This window comes from Phocoena phocoena, chromosome 6 (assembly GCF_963924675.1).
Source record: "Phocoena phocoena chromosome 6, mPhoPho1.1, whole genome shotgun sequence".
NCBI classification, from domain to species: Eukaryota; Metazoa; Chordata; class Mammalia; order Artiodactyla; family Phocoenidae; genus Phocoena; species Phocoena phocoena.
This window is the reverse complement of record NC_089224.1, coordinates 45,794,361-45,819,387: the sequence shown is the minus strand read 5'-3', so window position 1 is coordinate 45,819,387 and position 25,027 is coordinate 45,794,361. Positions and strand designations below refer to the sequence as shown.

At 37.4% G+C, this 25,027-nt stretch overlaps 1 protein-coding gene across 3 annotated transcripts in view; it reads left to right on the top strand.

Annotated features, from left to right (window-relative positions):
• Positions 1 to 25,027, top strand: part of FOCAD (focadhesin) — a 284,287-nt gene that overhangs the window by 235,862 nt on the left and 23,398 nt on the right. For all 3 annotated transcript variants that reach the window (XM_065878458.1, XM_065878460.1, XM_065878459.1), the window contains 4 exons: positions 3,838 to 3,915; positions 4,594 to 4,665; positions 5,964 to 6,066; positions 7,932 to 8,012. In XM_065878458.1, the coding sequence (XP_065734530.1) occupies positions 3,838 to 3,915; positions 4,594 to 4,665; positions 5,964 to 6,066; positions 7,932 to 8,012 (334 nt within the window). The remainder of the gene's footprint in view (positions 1 to 3,837; positions 3,916 to 4,593; positions 4,666 to 5,963; positions 6,067 to 7,931; positions 8,013 to 25,027) is intronic.

The following is a 25,027-nucleotide window of genomic DNA, read 5'->3' as shown; positions in this document are numbered from 1 at the left end:
CATCAGTGATATTGGTCTGTAATTTTCTTTTTTTGTAGTATCTTTGCCTGGTTTTGGTAACAGGGTGATGGTGGCCTCGTAGAATGAGTTTAGTAGTGTTCCTTCCTCTGCAATTTTTTGTAAGCGTTTGAGAAGGATGGGTGTTAGCTCTTCTCTAAATGTTTGATAGAATTCACCTGTGAAGTCATCTGGTCCTGCACTTCTGTTTGTTGGAAGATTTTTAATCACAGTTTCAATTTCATTCCTTGTGATTGGTCTGTTCATATTTTCTATTTCTTCCTGGTTCAGTCTTGGCAGGTTATACCTTTCTTAGAATTTGTCCATTTCTTCCAGGTTGTCCATTTTATTGGCATAGTGTTGCTTGTAGTAGTCTCTTATGGTGCTTGGTATTTCCGCAGTGTCCATTGTAACTTCTCCTTTTTCATTTCTGATTTTATTGATTTGAGTCCTCTCCCTCTTTTTCTTGATGGGTCTGGCTAAAGGTTTATCAATTTTGTTTATCTTCTCAAATAACCAGCTTTTAGTTTTATTGATCTTTGCTATTGTTTCCTTCATTTGTTTTTCAGTTATTTCTGATCTAATCTTCGTGATTTCTTTCCTCTACTAACTTTGGGTTTTGATTGTTCCTCTTTCTCTAGTTCCCTTAAGTGTAAGTTTAGACTGTTTGTTTGAGATGTTTCTTGTCTCTTGAGGTAGAATTGTATAGCTATAAATGTCCCTCTTAGAACTGCTTTTGCTGCATCCCATAGGTTTTGGATTGTCGTGTTTTTGTTGTTATTTGTCTCTAGGTATTTTTGATTTCCTCTTTGATTTCTTCAATGATCTCTTGGTTATTTTGTAACGTATTGTTTAGCCTCCATGTGTTTGTGTGTTTTATGTTTTTTTCCCTGTAATTTGTTTCTAATCTCAGCGTTTTGGTTGGAAAAGATGCTTGATATGATTTCAATTTTCTTAAATTTACTGAGGCTTGATTTGTGACCCAAGATGTGATCTCTCCTGGGGAGTGTTCTGTGTGCACTTGAGAAGAAAGTGTAATCTGCTGTTTTCAGATGGAATGTCCTATAAATATCGATTAAATCTATCTGGTCTATTGTGACATTTAAAGCTTGTGTTTCCTTATTAATTTTCTGTCTGCGTGATCTGTCCATTGGTGTAAGTGAGGTGTTAAAGTCCCCCTCTATTATTCTGTTACTGTCAATTTCTCCTTTTATGGCTGTTAGCATTTGCCTTATCTTTTGAGGTGGTCCTATGTTGGGTGCATATATATTTATAATTGTTATATCTTTTTCTTGGATCGATCCCTTGATCAGTATGTAGTGTCCTTCCTTGTCTCTTGTAACAGTCTTTATTTTAAAGTCATGTTATCTGATATAAGTATTGCCACTCCAGCTCTCTTTTGATTTCCATTTGCATGGAATATCTTTTTCCATCCCCTCACTTTCAGTCTGTATGTGTCCCTAGGTCTGAAGTGGGTCGCTTGTAGACAGTATATATACGGGTTGTGCTTTTGTGTCCATTCAGCAAGGCTGTGTCTTTTGGTTGGAGCATTTAATCCATTCACATTTAAGGTAATTTTCGATATGTATGCTCCTATTACCATTTTCTTAATTGTTTAGGGTCTGTCTTTGTAGGTCCTTTTTTCTCTTGTGTTTCCCAAGAAACACTGCTTAGAGAAGTTAGAGAAGTTCCTTTAGCATTTGTTGTAGAGCTGGTTTGGTGGTGCTGAATTCTCTTAGCTTTTGTTTGTCTGTAAAGCTTTTGATTTCTCTGTCGAATCTGAATGAGATCCTTGCTGGGTATAGTAATCTTGGTTGTAGTTTCTTCCCTTTCATCACTTTAAATATATCATGCCACTCCCTTCTGGCTTGTAGAGTTTCTGCTGAGAAATCAGCTGTTTACCTCATGGGGGTTCCCTTGTACGTTATTTGTCGTTTTTCCCTTGTCACTTTTAATAATTTTTCTTTTTCTTTAATTTTTGTCCATTTGATTACTATGTGTCTCGGCATGTTTCTCCTTGGGTTTATCCTGCCTGGGATTCTCTGTGCTTTCTGGACTTGGGTGTCTATTTCCTTTCCCATGTTAGGGAAGTTTTTGACTATAATCTCTTCAGATATTTTCTCGAGTTCTTTCTCTCTCTCTTCTCCTTCTGGGACCCCTGTAATGCAAATGTTGGTGCATTTAATGTTGGCCCAGACGTCTCTTAGGCTTTCTTCATTTTTTCATTCTTTCTTCTTTATTCTGTTCTGCAGCAGTGAATTCCAGCAATCTGTCTTCCAGGTCACTTATCCGTTCTTCTTATTCTGCTATTGATTTATAGTTATTCTGCTCTTGATTCCTTCTAGTGTATTTTTCATTTCAGTTATTGTACTGTTCATCTCTGTTTGCTTGTTCTTTAATTCTTCTAGGTGTTTGTTCTTTAATTCTCCTAGGTCTTTGTTAAACATTTCTTGCATGTTCTCGATTTTTGCCTCCATTCTTTTTCCGAGGTCCTGGATCATCTTCACTATCATTATTCTGAACTCTTTTTCTGGAAGGTTACCATTCTCCCCTTCATTTAGTTACTTTTCTGGGGTTTTATCTTGTTCCTTCATCTGGTACATAGTCCTCTGCCTTTTTATTTTGTCTATCATTCTGTGAATGTGGTTTTCATTCCACAGGCTGCAGGATTGTAGTTCTTCTTGCTTCTGCTGTCTGCCCTCTCTCTGGTGGATGAGGCTTTCTAAGAGGCTTGTGCAAGCTTCCTGATGGGAGGGACTGGTGGTGGGTAGAGCTGGGTGTTACTCTGGTGGCAGAGCTGAGTAAAACTTTAATCTGCTTGTCTGCTGTTGGGTTGGGCTGAGTTCCCTCCCTGTTGGTTGTTTGGCCTGAGGTTACCCAGCGCTGGAGGCTACAGGCTCTTTGGTGGGGCTAATGGTGGACTCTGAAAGGGCTCACGCCAAGGAGTACTTCCCAGAACTTCTGCTGCCAGTGTCCTTGTCCCCATGGTGAGCCACAGCCACCCCCCGCCTCTGCAGGAGACTCTCCAACACTAGCTGTTAGGTTTGGTTCAGTCTCCTATGGGGTCACTGCTCCTTCCCCTGGGTCCTGATGTGCACACTACTTTGTGTGTGCCCTCCAAGAGTGGAGTCTCTGTTTCCCCCAGTCCTGTCGAAGTCCTGCAATGAAATCCCACTAGCCTTCCTCCTCCCGTTGCCAGACCAGGTTGGGAAGCCTAATGTGGGGCTCAGAAACTTCACTCCAGTGGGTGGACTGCTGTGTTATAATTGTTCTCCAGTTTGTGAGTCATCCACCCAGCAGTCACAGGATCTGATTTTATTGTGATTGCACCCCTCCTACCATCTCATTGCAGCTTCTCCTTTGTCTTTGGATGTGGGGTATCTCTTTTTGGTGAGTTCCAATATCTTCCTGTCAATGATTGTTCAGCAGTTAGTTATTATTTTGGTGTTCTCACAAGAGGGAGTGAGCGCACTTCCTTCTACTCCGCCATCTTGAACCAGTCTCCCCCAAGACACATGTATTTTTAATGCCTTATAAATGATACATCCTGTTAACCATTATAGTTTTGTTTTTTAACTGGCTATTTTGTCTGTGTGTTAATTTTAAAACAACACTGTGGTTTTGAAAAATAAAAAACGACAAGAAACCACCTAGAATCTAACAACTTTAACCTGTTACTTTATTCAAGTCTGCTGCCGTTCTCAGTTCAGTGACACAGGTTGTGTTGACCCTACAAATTTAGTAACATTTTGGCCAGTTGTTTTTCTTTGATATAATTTTTATCCACTTCAAACGCAAGGACTGTTTCCCTCTTGACATATTCTGATGCTTTGTTTTCAGGGCACCTCCACAATGCTGTGTTTGGCAGCTCTTCATGGCATGGTGGCCTTGGTAGGCTCTGAAGGGGATGTAATGCAGGTAAAAAAAAAGGGGGGGGGAAGGTGGGGGAAGAAACCTAAATGTGTACATAGTCACAGCAAGAAAAGAATACCCAATATCTCAGTATGCTAAGGAAAGAACAATATATGATCACGGTATTGTTTACACTGGGCTTTCTAATGCCTTTATATATGGAAAAATTGCTCTTGGTCAGGAATTCTTTCTATAGAGGTATGTTCCTTATTTTATTTGGTTTGTAGGAATTAAACCTAGTCAACTTATATACTTTCTGCAAAATTCTCTGAATGAGAAAAGTGATTGGATCCTAAGAAATTTAAAAAGCCATTCATAAGAAACTCTGTTTTGCATCTGTGATGTTTAAGTTTATATCTATGTAATTATGCTTTCACTTTAAAATGTTTTGTGTAGTGGACATATGTATATGTAAATTTACAAGTAATTCTAAGGTGTTCCTTTGTTCATACAGTAACGGTTTATTACGTGACTGCTACATGCCACACTGAACTGGTGCTAGGAAATCAGTGATTTCATAAAGCATGGGCACTGCCTTCAAGGAGCTCACAGCTTTTGTTTTTGAAATATAAGGATATAATGATAAATTATTTCACAGCTTAGATGATGATAACTCATACACTGGGAATATCATTATTTACTTCTGGGGGGATGCGGGATGGGTATTTCTCCTTTTTCTTTCAGCTGAAGTCAGAAGCCATCCAGTCCTCTCATTTTCAAGGCAGACTTAATGAAGTCATTAGAACTTTAACTCAGGTGAGAAGGGGAATTTCAGACCCTTGAGTGGGAAAACAGATATTCCCCTTTGTGGCCTTTTTTCTTTTTCATGATATAAACTGTTTTACTTAGACAATGGGAAAATCTCTGGTTATTCATGGTGAGTTCAAGGGTCATTGGAGAATGGTTTACGGCCCTGCATAATTTGCTGATCAATACACACCACCTCTGGAAAAAAAGAAAGCTGGCATTTTTGAGTTAAGTTGGCACTGGTTTCTCTTAAAAATTAAAACCTGACCTTGCAAAGAATGTCAGGCCCTCCAGACAAGGAAAAGTGGAAGACAGTCAAAGGGTAGGGCATATATCTAAGCAGAATGGTCAAGAGGCACTAGTTCAGATGTCACTGGTAAAAGTATTTGGGTAAATTATGGTCAGCATTCTCCTTGTCTAAAGAATAAACATGTCCATCTGCTGAGAAATGATTTTATATTTTCAGATTTTTATTTTTAAAAAATCATGATGTTCTTTGAATAAACTTAAAAGTACAGGATGAAAGAAGCTGAAAAAATATCAATGATGTTCCTCCCAACCTGAAGCAGCTGCTACTAATATTTGGTCATATTTCTTTTTAAGCATTCTTATTTTCTCTGCATAGTTGTATTCTTACCATATGTAGAACTTTGTATCCTAGGCTTTTCACTTAGCGTACTTGTTTTCATTCTTGCCAAATATAGCTGGTTATAATACTCACCACATAAAGAAGTTTTAGGAATTCATGGTTTTAAAAGCAAACAAATTTCTGAACAGAAGAAACTCTCTTTTGCATGTATGAATATGAATATTCTCCAAAAAAAATCTACTGAAACATAAGTTGCTGTAACTTGGGGAAAAATCTATAAATGAAAACTATTATTTTAAAAATCTTATTATGAATGATAAAACAGTAATAGAGCATTATGCAAAGAAGAGAACAAAATAATATCTCCTTCTACTTTTAAAGGTACTTTAGTTTTAAGCAACTATCGCCTCTTTTTACTTTTTGGATTTTCTTTTCTCATTTTTTGAAAATTCCTTTAGACCAGTCTGAGTCAGTGAAAACTGAGACAACCACTGGTACGTTCCATCATGACTGATAGATTCATTCATTCATTCAGCAACACTTGTTGATCACCTCTATGTCCCACGTTTAGTATACTAGACAGTTGATAGTACATCTTGTATCTCATTACCAGCCAAGCCACCACCTCATAAAAGATTAGTGACCTCCTGTGAGTGGCCTTGTATCGAATAGAATTTGGATCTTGCCCCATCATTGAACTGTTACATTTCATTTATAGGTCATCAGTGTGTCTGGGGTGATTGGTCTTCAGTCAAATGCAATCTGGCTTCTAGGACATCTTCATCTGTCTACTCTGTCCTCAAATCAAAGTAGAACCTCGGGTAAGACTGGAGTCATAGAACACTGGAGCTGGAAGGAGGGATTGCTGACGTGGGGCAATGTGCTTTGTTAAGAGAGTTAATTTTCACAGCTACCCTAGCACAGTAAAATCAGTGGTGGATATTACTGTCCCTCTTTTACATCAGAGGAAAATGGACTGTGGAGAGGTCTCCTGACTTGCCCAGGGTCACATAGCAGTAAATGGTAAACATGCGGTTTGAACTAAGATCTGTCAGCCGCCAAAGCCCATGCTCTTTTCACTCTTTCTCTCTGCCTTCCTTGGAGATCGGTTTAGACATTGAGTCTAACTCCATATTTTACAAATGGAGAACCCGAGGCTCAGAAAGATTACATGACTTAGGTATAAGCTTAATGAGAAATTCAGAAACTAGGAATCAGACCCTTGAAGCTTGGAACAGAGTTCTTTTTATTTTACTAGATGTAATCATAGTTTGTATAATATTCATATTTCATTAAAAAACTCTTCATATATGACTGGAATTCTTCTGGCCCCTGGTTTTGAGAAAATAATTGGGTAAGTACTTTTAAAGATGTATATCTCCTTGGCCTTGTAAAATCCTAGGTCTTAATGTAACAAGGCTTTTTCTATTTCCAGCTTTTTAATAAAAGCAATAAAAATATTTGCAGTTCCCACATGCTTAACTTATGTGTGTACTTGGAGATCTTCCGGGGAAGGCATCACTGTTATGCACTGGGACCTATAGCTACCTTGCTCTTTATAGAATTATGACCACTGGCTCTCTTGGACTCATGCCAGGGAGGTTTAGATACCAAAGATTCCTCATTAAAACCTAGTTTCACATATCCCCTGACAGGTAGTCTACAGACAGCATTACCATGGGCTACTATAATTACTGTCTCCCTCATTTTCAGTCACTCCTCAGCTATAGAAATAGGACATGGTTTCACAGCCTTCCCAATATAATGAACTTTAGACAAGTAGAAGCTGTCATATTAAAACTGGAAAAGGAAAAAAAAAGTAGTCATATTAGAAACCCTTGGTATTGCTAGTTTTGAAGGGCAGTGCTCTCACAAGGTCCTGGTAAAATAGCATGTGTATGTCAGGCTTTTGCTTTTTCACATAGGCTTTTAATTGTTATACTGTGGAGTACACGGTCTGGCCCACATATACTGAAGGCAGGTCGTAGTGAATCATCTTACACCCAGGTTCTTTGGAGCAACATGATTGTGTGTCTGGAAAAGTTGAGCCATCTATCCCAGTAAAAAACATTTCATGAAACAATTATGTGGAACTGGGAGGAAAAGAATCTGGGAAATTCCCGGGACTCAACAAGCATAAATGTCACTCCTTCATTGTTCCAGGTCAGCAGGCACATCTGGTTATTTGCACGTGTTGATCACATAGAGGTCCCTGCCTTATGAAGTAAGAGACTAGCTGCTATCAGTGCTGATTGATGTATTTCCATAGTTCATATATCTGACTCAGGGTTCCCTGAAATAGCCCAGAGAATGGTGGTCTCATCCTAGAAGCCCAGTAGACTCCTTGCTGACACAGAGGAAGTCACTGGATTGCAGCTCATTGATGTGCCAAAGTGGAAAAGGGTTTTTTTAAACCACTTCAGTACAATTTTTGTCCTCTGTGGTTTTTCAGCCTCCTCTAGATTTACCACCGTTTTAGATTTGCTTGCATAGCCTAAGTGATGACTTCAAGGCCAGTCACTTAACCTAATAGAATTAGTTGCAACCACAGAGTATTGTTCTGAGATTAATGGCATAAACACTTCTGCTTTGTCTCTAGGTTGATATGGCAGCATGACATCATTATCCTTCCTTCATTAGTCCCACCAGGTTCATTGGTTAATTTGATCATTTTCTGTCTCCACAGTTCCTACGGACTATAGCTATTTGCCTGAAAGCAGTTTTATTAGAGCATCCATTGGCTTCTTCATTACAGGAGGAAAAAAAGGCAAGTGAGCATATTTCTTGAACTCTATCATACTGTCTACATGTCAAGTTTGTGCGCCCTCAGCTTGCTTCTGTAGAATTAAACAATACAAATCTGAAGGGGTGAATAATTTCTCCTGCCAGATCATCTTTGCAGTAGAGATGACTAGGAGACCAACTACACTAAGTGGTACATAAACATACACACTGTGTGTACTGTTGGAACTACCATATGTGATCTTGGGGGACATGTGAATATCTTAATCTTCCTTTTGGCCATTTCAAAAGTATAAGCGCACATTACTTTTCTTGTCAATTTCAAGTGAGTGTGACCTAAAAAGAGAAAACACACATGGGTGCTGTTTGTATTCCAGGACCAGACTTGGAGGTAAGTCTTCTCCCTGAACCTTGTGTGATCACTTTGTGTTGTTGGAATCACTGGCTCTAGTTCTTAATTTTAGTTTCTGTTCTTTTTCTCTGCACCAGTTGTCCCTTTGTGATTCTTTTTTGCTGCCACACACAACCTAAAGACAGAGATTGAGTGCCTTTTGTTTATAACTGGAGTCAAAATAATGCCACATAAATTATTAAATAAATGCTCTTTAATGATACACACCTACCATTTCGTGCTATGAGGAAAAAATGGATCCGAAATGAGCATGTCATGGCTCAGGAACCAGTTTTATGTAATATTCTTTCACTGATGTGTGCTAGTTTCATTCTTCGTTGGGTTGGCTGTGTCAGTCTGGGCAAAATCAGTGCCTGTATTACAACAAGACCATCCCAGTTTTAGGGGAAAAAAAGTTTTTAAACCAATTAAAATGAAGACATCTGGAGACATCTGAAGTCATTGATTAATGAAGGTCATGGAAGGATAAAATCTCACCATTGGAAGGGACATTAAAAGTCATGTCCGTTGTCTAAGTTTCCACTGGGTACAGAAATCCCTGGAGCTTCCAGATTGTAAACTACTTTCATGGGTTGGACATTGAATTCCCTTAGTTTCTGCAGTTCTAGAAATTGTGCATAATATTATCCTCAGGTCGCGACTTAGCATAATTTGCTTTTACATATCCTCAGTAAAAATTGGTATAAGGTTATGTCATGGTTGTACAAGATATGTTTATATATGAACATGTCATATATGTAATGTGGAGTTAATTGTTTATATTGCCATAAATTAAGTGTTTTTAAAGTACAGAGATGTCTCCATTAGGAGGAAATTGAATTCTTACTAAAGGAACATCTAAAATTTCCATGCCTAGAATAATTCTAGGAACATATATTTTTGCTGTATTTTTTGTTAGTTTGCTCACTGATATCTTATAAAATTTTTAAATGATGATAGCGTGAGATATTTCCATGAAATATAAAACTCTTAAGACCAAATGAAAGACATACTCTTTTTCTTTTCTAGTGACTAAAATGTCATTTGGCTCCCTAGATTCATATTTCTTAACAGAAATGAATTTTCCCTGAATCTTGTGGAAAATTTTGTTAAATGTAATATTTTTATGATTATGCAGTCATGGTACAACAGGAAGTATTCTGTTCTAAAACTGAAAAATCAGGTGAAATTGACATCAGAAACATTATGTAAAATCTTACTATTAAAGCTATTTTAAGACAAATAAATGAAATATTTAAAAAATGCCATATTACCAGTCACATTTTTGGCATTCTCAGGTTGTGGGAGAGGGCTGCCTTCTTGTCAGGTTTACTGACTAGATTCAGAGGAAAATCCATTCAGCCTTACCCATTACTAATGATGACCCCAGAGGAGTGGAGGCCGTGGGAGGCTGACCTCCGCCTCGGAAGCCCATTTACAAAAACAAAACCAGACCCTGCTCTATGGGTCTAAATGGGATGGCCAAATACGGAGGTGTGCATGCAAACAAGTGTTTTCTTCTTCAGTATGCCCAGCTCATTTGAATTTTAATAACTCCCTTCTGAAGCAGCTTTTGAGTTTAAATGTCTGGGTGTCACTCATCAGAGCCCAGTGGCGCTGCTGATAGGAAGGATGACAACTTTGGTGAGCTCTTTAGAGGAAGAAATGGCTTGAGAGGATAAAAATCATGCTTGGCATAGGCAGAAGAGAGAAAACTTTAGGGATAGCATGGCTTCGTTGCCTCTGTATGCCATTTAGTAACTCACAAGAGGAAGAAAAATGTGATGTTATCCCTGATTCACACATATGCCAGGTTGAGATTGGATGTCATGATCTCAGTTTTAGCCAATCAGATTTGAGATAGTGAATATATTAATCTGCTTCAAATATTTAGGGCTTTTCTCATTCTAGATACTCACTTTAGTACTCATACAACAGAACATACCATATGTTCATAGCATCTATTCCTTCATACAGGCCTACATTTTAAAACCATGCCAAACAGATAAAATTCCTTCCAATTTTAAGACTGCAGTTAATAGTTTTGAATATAACTGTTTTTTTGCTATACCCTATAACATTTTCTCTTCTTCCCTAATAGCCCCACCTTCTAGCAGATATAATATTCCTTAACCCTTGTCATCATCATAATCTATTCTATGGACATTTCTTGGCTGTGCTATGCTTAAAGTTTGCTTATAATCTAATTCCGCCTATCATGGAATTATTTTTTATCTTAAGGGCCTCTAAATTTTGACTCTGATTTTTGCTTCTTTTCTGTACATTTATTCTTTTTCCTGATTTCTGATCTTTGTTTTTTCTCAACCTCATGGCATATTCAGATTTCATCAAGATTGTACCTACTTTTTAAACAAAACACTTAAAATGTATTAAAAGTACTTAATAAAAATAATCATTTATTTTTGGTGATAACATTTAGGTATTTCTACCTAATCATTTAGGATTATTTTTCTTATCATTCTCTTGCAGGGGAATGTGACTTTCTAAGCTTTAATTTTTCTATTAGGCTTTAAAGTTTACAATAAGAAGTATTAATTCACAGAAAGTATATTTAAATCCTTGTAAGAAAGTCAGTATGAATGGCATTTCCTTCTCGATATGGATTCATTGGTCAGCGATTTGAGTGTATAACTGTTGGGCTTGCACATATACTATCGATAGGTAGATTCTCAGTTGGTCATTTTTGGATTACTAGCATGAGATATAATTGTTGATGAGTCTAGCCAAGAGAGCAGAATATAGAATAAATGATATGAGAAAGCTGTCCTATTTTTCTTATGAAATTATGGAGTTGGTTACCAAAAGTATGTTATTTTAAAGTATTTTAGTTTGGTAATAGTTTACCTATACAATTCTTTTTAAAAAGTTATTAGAAATGAATACATGTGTATAACACTAAGTTCAAAAATGGTATGAAGAAAAAGAAAGAATCCTCTTAATCTCACCACCTAGAGATAGCCTCAGTAGATATTCCAGTGTATGTCCTCTAGATGTGTGTGTGTTATATTATATTGAATCATAAAATGTATATTACTGTCTTTTTAAAAAATTTAACAAGTTTCCATGTAAATGGACATAATCACCCCTCATCCCCTGAAAAGAAGGATTGAGGAAGCATGAAAAGAATCCTTGCATCACTTTCTAGACAGGTTTTAATATGATATGTTTGGGGAGTATTTAATTTCTATTTTTTGTTGTAAACATCATAAAAATATTTGAAAGGAAAAAAGTCACCAATTATCCCATGACTTTCTAACAGCTATTATCATTTAAAAATTTTACTTTTTAATTTGTTCCTGTATGCACACACAATGTTTACATATTTACCAGTATACATAAACTTTGTATTTTTTAACTTAATATTATATTGTAAACATTTCCGTTTTCCATATATCTCCATAATTATCATTAAAAATGATTATCATTAATAATGATAATGACTGACTGTAGAATGTTCTGTTAAGTCGATGAATCATAACTAACCCATTTCCCTATAGATCATTTAAAATGTTTCCATTATAGAGAACATCCTTGTGCATATAGCTTTCCTTAGGATAAACTGTCAGCAATTTATTAGTGGCCAAGAGTCTGAGGATTTGATGACTACAGAGATGGCATGGCCTCACTGCTCTTCAAAAGGACTGTAGCAGATTTCAGTACCTTGGCCCTGTCTGAGTATCATAGTACAGCAGCATATCATAGAGGTTAAAAGCATGGGAGGCAGACTGCCTGGGTTCATACCCCACTTATACTGCCTGCTGGCTATGTCACTTCAGGCAAGCTACTTAAGTCTGTAATCCTCAATTGCTTCTGTAAAGTGGAGAAAATAATTGAATCTTCTTTCTAGAGTTTTTTGTAAGGATTATGAGTTTATGAGCCATCCTCAGGCTGACGAGCTCGTTGTGAAGACAGAATATAAAACATGGACCTTCAATCACAGTGAATGCAGCTCTGGGTGCCGGGATAGTCAAAGGTGTTGGCAAGGAGAGGAAAGGAAGGCACACTGGCACAACTTCCAATCAGGCAAGAACAGCAATGGAAGTGAAGGCACTTGAGGAAGCTCAGGTTGGGAATTCTCTGTGTCTTTCTGCCTGTGTCCTTTTTTGCATCCCTGCATCCCGGGTGGTGACACTCTGGTGTCTGCCACAGGCAGGGGAAACCTTCAGTTCAGGAGGCAAGAAGTCAGAAGTCGAGGCGTTGGTAGGGTGGGTTCTTTCTGGGGGCTCTGAACGAGAATCTGTTCCACACTTTTCTCACAGCTTCACTTTATGTAACAGTGCTTAGGAAACAAATAAAGAATAAACCCTTTCTAGTTATCATTATTACAAAGCAAACCATCAGATAGATAAAACAAATGACTACAATAAAAGCCAAGCAGGTATAAAATGATACTTTAAGACTACTTGAATTTGCATTCATTGTCAGAAGGAATGAACATTTTTGTATGTATTTACTATTTGAGATGTTGTTTCTTTTTTTTTTATTAAATGTTAGATGTGCTTTAAATTTTATTTTACTTTTTATTTTAAAATAATTTAAAACTTACCAAAAAGTGAAAACAGCCAGATCATTTCTATATTCCTTTCACCCAGAGACCCTCTTCAAGTTTCCATGACAGCCCAAAAGCCAACAAGAATTTAATCCAGAATGTCACACTTGTCATCTCTTTGGTCCCCTTCAGTCTGGAACATTGCCTCGGTTGTTCTGTCTTTCATGACTTTAACATGTTTTAGGATTAGAAGCCAGTTGTTTTACAGAGCACTTTTCTGTTTGGGTTTGCCTGGTGTTCCTCACATGAGAGGTCAGTCACCTTTGGCAAGAATGTTACAGCCATGGAGGCCTGCTCTGCTCACTGCATCCCTTCGGGTGGTACACGATGTCTGTCTTCCTCCACCAAAGTGATGCTAACTTTGATCACTTGGATAAGGTGATCTCTTCCAGGTGTCTCCTCATTAAAGTTCCTCCTTTCCTTTTATCGTCAAGAAATAGTTTATGTGGAGATATTTTGAGACTTTATGAATATCCCGTTTTCATCCTACTTTCACCCATTAGTTTGGGTACCCATTAATGTTTTCTTGACTGAGTTATTACTCTGATGATTGCCAATAGGTGATTCTTAAAATTCCATTATCCCATTTACACTTTTTGGTAGGCTTTCTTCTGAAAGGAAAAGCTGCCTCCTTCCCTCCCTCCCTCTTCCATCCTTCCTTCTTTCCTTGCTTCCTTTCTTTTTCTTTCTTCCTTTCTTTCTTTCTTTCAATATGGACTGCTGAACTCCTATTATTCAATTATTTATTATTCAGCTATTCATTATTTTGATCCTCAAATTGTTCCAGACTAGATCAGTAAGAGCCTCTTTAAGTTGACTCTTGTGTCCTTTTGAGATAACCTGATCATTCTTTGAGTACCTCCTTTTCTTTGTGGCACACAAAGATGTTCTAGGTTCATCTTGTGTTATCCTCAGCCTTGTAATAGCCAGGTAACTCAAGTTTCTTCTCGTGGAGAAAGATATTTAGAAGCCAAGATCTTGGGTTCAAATTACTGCGTTGCTACTTGTGCTAATCACTGCTCCTAGGCCCTTTCAGTGGACAGTTAGGAAATTCTCTCTTTCTCTCCTTTCCCTCTCTCCCTCCCTCCCTCCCTCTCCTCTTTCTCTCTCACATATTGTCTATATTTATTCTTATATCTAGCTATATATATTGAAAAACTTGAGTTCACATCAATATCTCCAATTCAACATCACAGGCTTCCTTCTGCATTTCCTCCTTCTCATTTGTAACTTTCTTCTCTGACTTTAAGAAACCTGACTCCCGTTATTCTCAAAGTATTTGCCACAGTCCTGCTAAAGCTGCCTTCCTCTCTCCCAGGTCCTGATTTCCACTGAGCAGCCACCCTGCTTGGCAGCCTTCCTGGTGCTAAGGGGCTCAGGGATGTTTTTGTTTCTGATAACACTGGATGATATTGAAGTACTTGGTCCTAAGAAAGAACATCCTACCAACTTAGTATCTGACTGACATATTGGAATCATCAACTGTTTTCAACAGCTGTCTTGATTATAGAGTGGTTTCTGGCAAGGGGCTAAGCATCTGTTAATCTCTCAAAATATGTCATGCTGTCATTATGTCTACCTGTGTTTTCTAAGGACTTTGTCTAGAAAAATTCGACTCATCCTTTCCATCTTGTTTTAAACATCCTTTCGTCAGTGGAGGATAAGACAGGATTCCCTGATGTTCCCAGATTAGTGTAGATTTCTTATGTGATACTTTATGTTTTTCATAGTACTTTACATATGTGAAATTATTTGCTTAATTATTTGTGATTCTTTGTTTAAAGTCTGTCTTTCCCATTAGACTGTAATTTCCTCAAGGGCAGGAAGAACATGTGGGTTTTATCCTAAATGCTTAGTACAGAGTACTTGGCATGTATTAGTTTTCAAGTATTTGTTGATCTACCACTTTAAACATATATATATATATATATATATATATATATATATATATATATATATGTGTGTGTGTGTGTGTAATCATATAATATATATATTATATATGTGTATATACATATATTGCTTCTAAACAACGCTAATGATGGAGAAGGTAAAGACATATCCACACCATACAAGCGACATGCTGGTGATGGGGAACAGACACACCAGTGGCTGTTAGCCTACTTGTTACAAGACTTTTCCTATAGGAGTTACACATGTGCATTGTGGCATTGAGATCTGATCCTTTTTGTAGCCAGAGTATGTGTGATAATGGGTCCTGTTGTAATGCATTATGTTCGGATATGCCATTTATATCAGGGTTCTTTGAGGCTGTCAACTGGATGAGGGATTTAAAGCAACTTTGTACCGGATTTTAAGACATCTGGATCCTTTTAACAAGTACTGTTAGGTCTTCTCAGTTCCAAATCCATTGTCTATAAAGCATTCCAGTATTTCTTTTTGTCTAAGGCACTTGGGTGAAAGATAGAGCACTGTAATAAGGGAACTGATCATTCCCATAGCCTAGATTTGGATTCTTGTGTCCAATGCTTAAAGATCTCTGAGGAGGGAACCATGTGACTCTGTTCTCCCATTTTGGGACTCCCTCTCTCTCCATACCTCCCTGCAAATGCTTAGAACTACCAGGTATTTTCTCCATTCCTAACAGCTGCTATAATTTCTTTCATTCCAGTTAGTTTCAGAATTAGTTCCCTGCAAATATAGTGGAAAATTTTGTGCGATTCTAGCTATGCTAGTCCATACTGATTCTCTGCTTTTTTAAAAAGTGGGAAATGTATTGCATTATAGCACTTACTTGATTTTCGCCCCTGTGCTCCATTTTACAAGTTCTCCTTGTTTCTGACACTTGCTTGTATATTAATTAGGTCAGTTCTAAAGAGTATGGAAGCAACATGTAAAGTGTTTAGATAGTAAAGTGCAGTTACTGGTGAAAGTTCTGTTGTCCTGTCAAGAGAGAGCTTGTTGTCTAAGCAATAAAAGATCTAGAAAATGGCCATATTTTACGTTGGGTCCTGGTATTAGAGGACAGGTTGAATGTCTTTCCTGATTCTCTAGATCCTCTGGAAACTGCAAGTTTTCTGTAGTGAATTCTATAGAAGGACCTGGAATATAATTTTATATAGTTTTAAAAACACTTGATCTGAGAAAAAAATTTAACAGAAATCTGCTTATGAATTAAAGATTTACAATATAGAATTGGATTTATGTCTTTAATAGGAGTGAAGAGTAATTCTTTTTTTTTTTTTTTTTTTTTTTTTAGAATAATAAGCTTTTCCTACCTGGTAATGGCATTTCTAGAATATAGAACATTCTTTTTATAAATTTATTTATTTATTTATTTTTGGCTGTGTTGGGTCTTCATTGCAGTGTGAGGGCTTCTCATTGCAGTGGCTTCTCTTGTTGTGGAGCCAGAGCTCTAGGCACACAGGCTTCAGTAGTTGTGGCTCGTGGGCTCTAGAGCGCAGGCTCAGTAGTTGTGGTGCACAGGCTTAGTTGCTCCGTTGCATGTGGGATCGTCCCGGACCAGGGTTCGAACCCGTGTCCCCTGCATTGGCAGGCGGATTCTTAACCACTGCACCACCAGGGAAGCCCAGTGAAGAGTAATTCTATGTCCAGATATTTACTATACTATCTGCCAGTTCATTAGGCTATTTCTATGAATCGTGAGCCAAAAGGCCCCCCAAGAGCAGCTTAAATTTTGTTGTCGTTGTTTTGTGAAATCAAAGACTCCAATTTGCAGCCAACTTTGTGTGTGGACAGCTGCCACATGTGGATAATCAGTATAGAGTTATGTGAATACCCAACCAGTTAATTCCTATCATAGCATTTTTATTTTTATCACACCTGATTTTTCCTTGTCTGTTTGTCCTGTCACTAGAGTACAAGCTCCTTGAGCATGGTGACCTCTTCTGCCTGTTCAACACTGTCTCCACTGTCTGGTAGCTAATAGATACTCAGTTGAATAAATGAATGTGTTTAAGAATATATTTACTTTTTTGGTCAGAGATTCTTCTACTTGTAATAGCAATGGTTAACTCCCTGATAATATTTCCTATAATCCTAGTACTACATCACAAGGTGGAATAGAAATAAAGCTTCAGTTACTGGTAACACAGCATAGAAGAGTGGCAGGTGTGTTGAGCTTTTAACATTTTCAAAAAGCAAAAAAGTGTTGGTTGGAGGGTAGAGAAACAGCACTGGAAGGCACACAACTAGTTTTATTATACTTTCCCAAGTTGGCAGAGGCAAAGGTACAGAGGTAGGTTTGTTGGTGGCTACCTAAGAAAATATGCTGATTCTTGAGATAGCTGTAGAAACACCAGAGAAAGGCCTGCATTAGAAGTATGGGTTTACTAGTCATCAACGCATAAGTAGTCTGTGAAATTATGAGTAAATGAGTTTAGGCAGTGATAGCAATTATGTTAGGGTGCTTTTTATTACAGAAAACAATGACTCGCTTCAAGTGACTCAGTATTTACTGCAAGGATTCACAGGTTTCCCAGAAATCTAAGGACAGAAACTATTCTCAACCCTCAGAGTATCAGGAGCAGAAAGATACCAGGCATCAAGACTTTATCTTGCTTTCTGTCTACCTGCCCAGGGCTGCACTGTATCGATCTCTTCCATGGATTCTGCTTTTCTCATCAAAGACTGCTTCATCCCTTTCTCTTCTTCTCGTGCTTGTGTGTGTGAGTGTGTGTGTGTGTCTGTGTGTGTGTGGTAAAATACACATAACATAAAATTTATCATTTTAACCATTTTAAAGTGTACAATTCAGTGGCGTTTAGTACATTCACAATATTAGGCCACTGTCTAGTTCCAGAACATTTTCATCACCCCAAAAGGAAACCTTGTACTCCCTGAGCAGTTGCTTCCATTCCCCCATTTCCCCCAGCCCCTAACAGCCAAAATCTGCTTTCTGTCTCTGTGGATTTGCCTATTCTGCATATTTCATTTAAATGGCATCATATGCCATATGGCCTTTTGTGATGGGCTTCTTTCGCTTAGCATAATGTTGTCAGCGTTCATCCATGTTGTGGCAAGTATCAATATTTAGTTCCTTTTTTATGACTGAATAAGATTCCAGTGCACGGATATGCATTTATTTATCCATTCGTCAGTTCATGGGCATTTGGGTTGTTTCTACCTTTTGGCCATTATGAGTGGTGCTGCTATGGAGATTTGTGTACAAGTTTTTGTTTGAATACCAGTTTTCAATTCTTTTGGGTATGTATCTAGGGGTGGAATTGCTCGGTCATATAGTAATTCCATATAATTTTTTGAGGAAGTGCCAAACGGTTTTTCCACAGTGGCTGCACCATTTTATATTCCCACTAGCAATGTATGAGGGTTCCAATTCCTCCACATCCTTGCCAACATTTGTTCTTTCTCCATTATTATTATTATCATTATTATTATCATCCTATTGAATGTGAAGTGATCACTTGGTTTTGATTTGTGTTTCCCTAATGACTAATGAGGTTAAGCATCTTCAACTACTTGTTGGTATATCTTCTTCGGAGAATTATCTGTTCAAGTCCTTTGATCATTTTAAAAATTAGATTGTCTTTTTGTTGTCGAACTGTAAGAATTATTTGTGTATTATAGATACTGGACCCTTATCATATATACAATTTGCAAATGTTTTATTGCATTCTCTAGGTTGTCTTATCAATTTGTTGATAATATCCTTGGACAGACAAGTTTTTAACACTGACAAAGTCCAATTCATCTTTTTTCCTTTTGTTGCTCATATTTTTGGTCATACCTAAGAATACATTGCCAAATCAAAGGTCATGAAGACTTACCTCTATGTTTTCTTCTAAGAGTTTTACAGTTTAATTCTTATATTGTCATTGACCCATTTTAAGTTAAGTTTTGTATGTGGTGTTAGGTAGGGATCCAGCTTCATTATTTACACCTGGATACCTAGTTGTCCCAGCACCATTTGTTGAAGAGACCCTTCTTTCTCCTATTGAGTGGTCTTAGGACCCTTGTCAAAAATCAATTGGCCATAAATGTTTGGGTTTATTTCTGGCCTCCCAATCCTATTCCATTTGTTATATGTCTATCCTTATATTTGCCAGTACCACACTGTTTTGATTATTGTAGCTCTGTAGTAAGTTTTGAAATTGGTATGTGTGAGTCCTTTAAATTTTCCTTTTTCAAGATTGTTTTGACTATTTGGGCCCCCTTGCAATTTCATATAAATTTGAGATTCAACTTTTCCATTTCTGCAAAAATGTTTGTTGAAATTTTGATAGATATTGTGTTGAATCTGTAGATAGCTTTGAGTAGTATCATCTTAACAATATTAAATATTCCAATCCATGAACTCAAGATGTCTTTCCATTTATTTAGATTTTCTTTTACTTCCTTCAACAATGTTTTGTACTTTCAGTGTGTGTGTCTTTTACCTTGGTTAAATTTATTTCCCGATATTTTATTCTTTTGGGTACTATTGCATGTGGAATTGTTTCTTAATTTCCTTTTCAGATTATTCATTGCTGGGATATAGAAACACAACTAATTTTTGCTTGTTGATCTTATACCCTGTAACTTTACTAACTTCTCTTTTTCTGTGTATAGGATCATGTCATCTGCAAACAGAGATAGCTTTACTTTTTCCTTTCCAATCTGGATGCCTTTTATTTCTTTTTCTTGCCTAATGGCTCTGGCTAGAACATCCAATACAAAGTGGTGACAGTGAGCATCCTTGTCTTGTTCCTGATTGTAGAGGAAAAGATTACAGTCTTGCACCATTGAATATGATTTTCACTGTGGGTTTTTTCACAAATGCGCTTTATCATATTAAGATAATTCCATTCTATTCCTAATTTTCTGAGTATTTTTTTGTCATGAAAGAATGTTGGATTTTATCAAAAGCTCTCTGTGTCAGTTGAGATGATCATATGTTTTTCCTCCCTTCATTATGTTAATGTGGTATATATTGCATTGATTGATTTTCTTATGTTGTATAAAACTTTTATTCCTGGGATAAGTCCTGCATGGTCATCATGTATAGTCCTTTTAATATGCCCTTGGATTCAGTTTACTAGTGTTTTGTTGAGAATTTACACATCTATATACGAAACAAGGAGTGGTTTGTAGTTTTCTTTTATTGTATTGTCTTCATCTAGCTTTGGTATCAGGCTAATGCTGGTCCCATAGAATGAGCTAAGAAGTATTCCCTCCTCTTCTGTTTTTTGGAAGAAACTGAGAAGGATTGGTGTTAGTTCTTCTTTAAGTGTTTGGTAGAATTCACCAGGAAAACCGTCTGGTTCTGAACTTTTCTTTGTTGGGAGGTCTTTGATTACTGATTCAGTCTCTTTACTTGTTATAGATCTGTTCATATTTTCTATTTGTTCCTGAGTCGGTTTTGGTAATTTGTGTGTTTTTAGGAATTTGTCCATTTCATCTAGATTATCCAATTTGTTACATACAAATTTTTCATAGTTTTCTCTTATAATTCTTTTTATTTCTGTAAGGTTGATAGAAATGTCATCACTTTCATTTCTAATCTTAGTTACTTGCATCTTCCTTCCCAATCAGTATATCTGTTATTTAATTTTCTTGTCTTATTGTGTAAGCCAGGTCTTCCAATATAATACTGAAATGCTATGGTGAGAAGAAACATCCTTGCCTTGTTCCTAATCCTAGTTTTTCATCAATAAGTATGATGTCAGCTGTTTTTTAAAACAGATATGCTTTATCTAGTTGATGAAGTTTATTTTTTTATAGATATGCTTTATCCAGTTGATGAAGTTCCCCTCTATTTCTAGTTTACTGAGAGTTTTTATCATGAATGGGTGCTGGATTTTGTTAAATGCTTTTTCTGCATTTATTGATATATATTCATATGATTTTTCTTCTTTAGTCTACTGATGTGATAGATTATATTAATTGATTTTCAAATGTTGAACCAGCCTTGCATACCTGGGATAAGTTCTACTTGGTTGTGGTGTATAAATTCTTTTTATACATTGTTGGATTTAATTTGCTAATATTTTGTTAAAGATTTTTGCATCTATGTTCATAAGAAATATCTGTAGTTTTCTTATGTCTTAGTCTGGTTTTGCTATTAGGGTAATGCCATCCTCATGGAATGAGTTAGGTAGTATTCCCTCTGCTTTTATCTTCTGAAAGAGATTAAAGAGAATTGGTATAATTTCTTCTTTAAATGTTTGGTAGAGTTCACCAGTGAACCCATCTGGGCCTGTTGCTTTCTCTTTTGGAAGGTTATTAATTATTGATTCAGTTTTAAAATAGATGTAGTTCTGTTCAGATTGTCTGTATCTTCTTGTATGAATTTTGGCAGATTGTGTCTTTCAAAGAATTGGTTCATTTCATCTAGGTTATCAAATTTGTGGGCATAGATCTGTCCACACAGAGCCTCCAGCATTGCATCAATTGTAGTTCAGATTTTCTTACCCTAGCACTGTTCCTGCAGCATCCACTCATGAGTCTCTGCTCTGATAAGCCATGACTCCCTGTATTCATCTGTCTGTCTCTCTAGTCTTGGAGGCAGCAGTTTGCCCTGTGTTCTTCCCTTTCTTAAGGATCCAAGAAGAGTTGTTGATTCTTCAGTCTGTTCAGCTTTTTACTTTTATACCAGAGTGGTAACTTCCAAGCTCCTTACATGCAGAACTGGAAACCAGAAGTCTCTCCTTTTTTTAAAACTGTTTTTAAATTATAAAAAACATATAACATAAAATTTACCATCATAACCATTTTTAAGTATACATTTATATAGTGTTAAGTATATTCACATCATTGTTAAACTAATCTCCAGAACTTTTTCATCTTGCAAAACTGAAACTTTGTACCCACTAAGCAATAATACCTACCCTTTTCCCCTTCCCTGACCCATGGTAACCACGATTCTACTTTCTATATCTATTAATTTGACTATTTTAGATGCCAGGTATAAGTGGAATCATATAGTATTTGTCTTTTTGTGACTGATTTATCTCACTTAGCATAGTGTCCTCAAGGTTGAGGACATGTAGCATATAACAGGATTTCTTTTCTTTTTAAAGTTGAATACTGTTCCATTCTGTGTATATATCACATTTTGTTTATCCATTTTTCCATCAATGGACATTTGGGTTGCTCTTGACTATTGTGAATAGTACTGCTACAGAGGAGCTGAACCAAGATGGCAGAGTAGAAGGACGTGCTGTCACTCCCTCTTGTGAGAACACCAGAATCACAACTAGCTGCTGGACAGTCATTGACAGGAAGACACTGGAACTCACCAGAAAAGATACCCCACATCCAAAGACAAAGGAGAAGCCACAATGAGACAGTAGGAGGGGCGCAATCACAGCAAAATCAAATCCCATAACTAATGGGTGGGTGACTTACAGACTGGCGAACACTTATACCACAGAAATCCACCCACTGGAGTGAAGGTTACGAGCCCCACGTCAGGCTTCCCAACATGGGTGTCCGGCAATGGGAGGAGGAATTCCTAGAGAATCAGGCTTTGAAGTCTAGTGGGATTTGTTTGCAGGACTTCAACAGGACTGGGGGAAACAGAGACTCCACTCTTGGAGGGCACACACAAACTAGTGTGCGCATCGGGAACCAGGCGAAGGAGCAGTGAACCCAGAGGAGACTGAACCAGACCTCCCTGCTAGTGTTGGAGGGTCTCCTGCAGAGGCGGGGTGGAGGTGGGGGCTGTGGCTCACTGCAGGGACAAGAACAGTGGCCGCAGAAGTTCTGGGAAGTCCATGTCATCTAGATTATCCAGTTTGTCACTCCTTGGTGTGAACCCTCCCAGAGTCTGCCATTAGTTCCACCAAAGAGCCCAGGTAGGCCCCAGTGTTGGGTTGCCTCAGGCCAAACAACCAACAGGGAGGGAACCCAGCCCCACCCATCAGCAGTCAAGCGGATTAAAGTTTTACCGAGCTGTGCCCACCAGAGCAACACCCACCTCAACCCACCACCAGTCTCTCCCATCAGGAAACCTACACAAGCCTCTTAGATAGCCTCATCCACCAGAGGGCAGACAGCAGAAGCAAGAAGAACTACAGTCCTGCAGCCTGTGGAACAAAAAACACATTCACAGAAAGACAGACAAGATGAAAAGGCAGAGGGCTATGTACCAGATGAAGGAACAAGATAAAACTCCAGAAAAACAACTAAATGAAGTGGAGATAGGCAACCTTCCAGAAAAAGAATTCAGAATAATGATAGTGAAGATGATCCAGGACCCCGGAAAAACAATGGAGGCAAAGATCAAGAAGATGCAAGAAATGTTTAACAAAGACCTAGAAAAATTAAAGAACAAGCAAACAGAGATAAACAATACAATAACGGAAATGAAAACTACACTAGAAGGAATCAATAGAGTAACTGAGGCAGAAGAATGGATGAGTGACCTGGAAGGCAGAATGGTAGAATTCACTGCTGCAGAACAGAATAAAGAAAAAAGAATGAAAAGAAACGAAGACAGCCTAAGAGACCTCAGGGACAACATTAAATGCAACAACATTCACATTATAGGGGTCCCAGAAGGAGAAGAGAGAGAGAAAGGACCCGAGAAAATATTTGAAGAAATTATAGTCGAAAACTTCCCTAACATGGGAAAGGAAATAGCCACCGAAGTCCAGGAAGCCCAGAGAGTCCCATACAGGATAAACCCAAGGAGAAACATGCCGAGATACATAGTAATCAAATTGGCAAAAGTTAAAGACAAAGAAAAATTATTGAAAGCAGCAAGGGAAAAACAACAAATAACATACAAGGGAACTCCCGTAAGATCAACAGCTGATTTCTCAGCAGAAACTCTACAAGCCAGAAGGGAGTGGCATGATATACTTAAAGTGATGAAAGGGAAGAACCTACAACCAAGATTACTCTACCCTGCAAAGATCTCATTCAGATTCGATGGAGAAATCAAAAGTTTTACAGACAAGCAAAAGCTAAGAGAATTCAGCACCACCAAACCAGCTCTACAACAAATGCTAAAGGAACTTCTCTAAGTGGAAAACAGAAGAGAAAAAAAGGGCCTACAAAAACAAACCCAAAACAATTAAGAAAATGGTCATAGGATCATGCATATCGATAATTACCTTAAACGTGAATGGAGTAAATGCTCCAACCAAAAGACACAGGCTTGCTGAATGGATACAAAAACAAGACCCATATATATGCTGTCTACAAGAGACCCACTTCAGACCTAGGGACACATACAGACTGAAAGTGAGGGGATGGAAAAAGATATTCCATGCAAATGGAAATCAAAAGAAAGCTGGAGTAGCAATACTCATTTCAGATAAAATAGACTTTAAAGTAAAGAATGTTACAGGAGGCAAGGAAAGACACTACATAATGATTAAGGGATCAATCCAAGAAGAAGATATAACAATTATAAATATATATGCACCCAACATAGGACCACCTCAATACCTAATGCAACTGCTAACAACTGTAAAAGAGGAAATCGACAGTAACACAATACTAGTGGGGTACTTTAACACCTCACTTACACCAGTGGACACATAATCCAAAATGAAAATAAATAAGGAAACAGAAGCTTTAAATGACACAATAGATGATGGATTTAATTGATATTTATAGGCCATTCCATCCAAAACAGCAGATTACAGTTCCTTCTCAAGTTTGCATGGAACATTCTCCAGGATAGATCACATCTTGAGTCACAAATCAAGCCTCAGTAAATTTAAGAAAATAGAAATCATATCAAACATCTTTTCTGACCACAGTGCTATGAGATTAGAAATGAATTACAGGGGAAAAGTAAAAAACACAAACACATGGACGCTAAACACTTTGTTACTAAATAACCAAGAGATCACTGAAGAAATCAAGAGGAAATTAAAAAATACCGAGAGACAAATGACAGTGAACACATGACAATCCAAAACCTGTGGGATGCAGCAAAAGCAGTTCTAAGAGGAAAGTTTATAGCTATAGAAGCCTACCTCAAGAAACAAGAAAATTCTCAAATAAATAATCTAACCTTACACCTAAAGGAACTAGAGAAAGAAGAACAAACAAAACCCGAAGTTAGCAGAAGGAAAGAAATCATAAAAATCAGATCAGAAATAAATAGAAATAAAGAAAACAATAGCAAAGAACAATAAAACTAAAA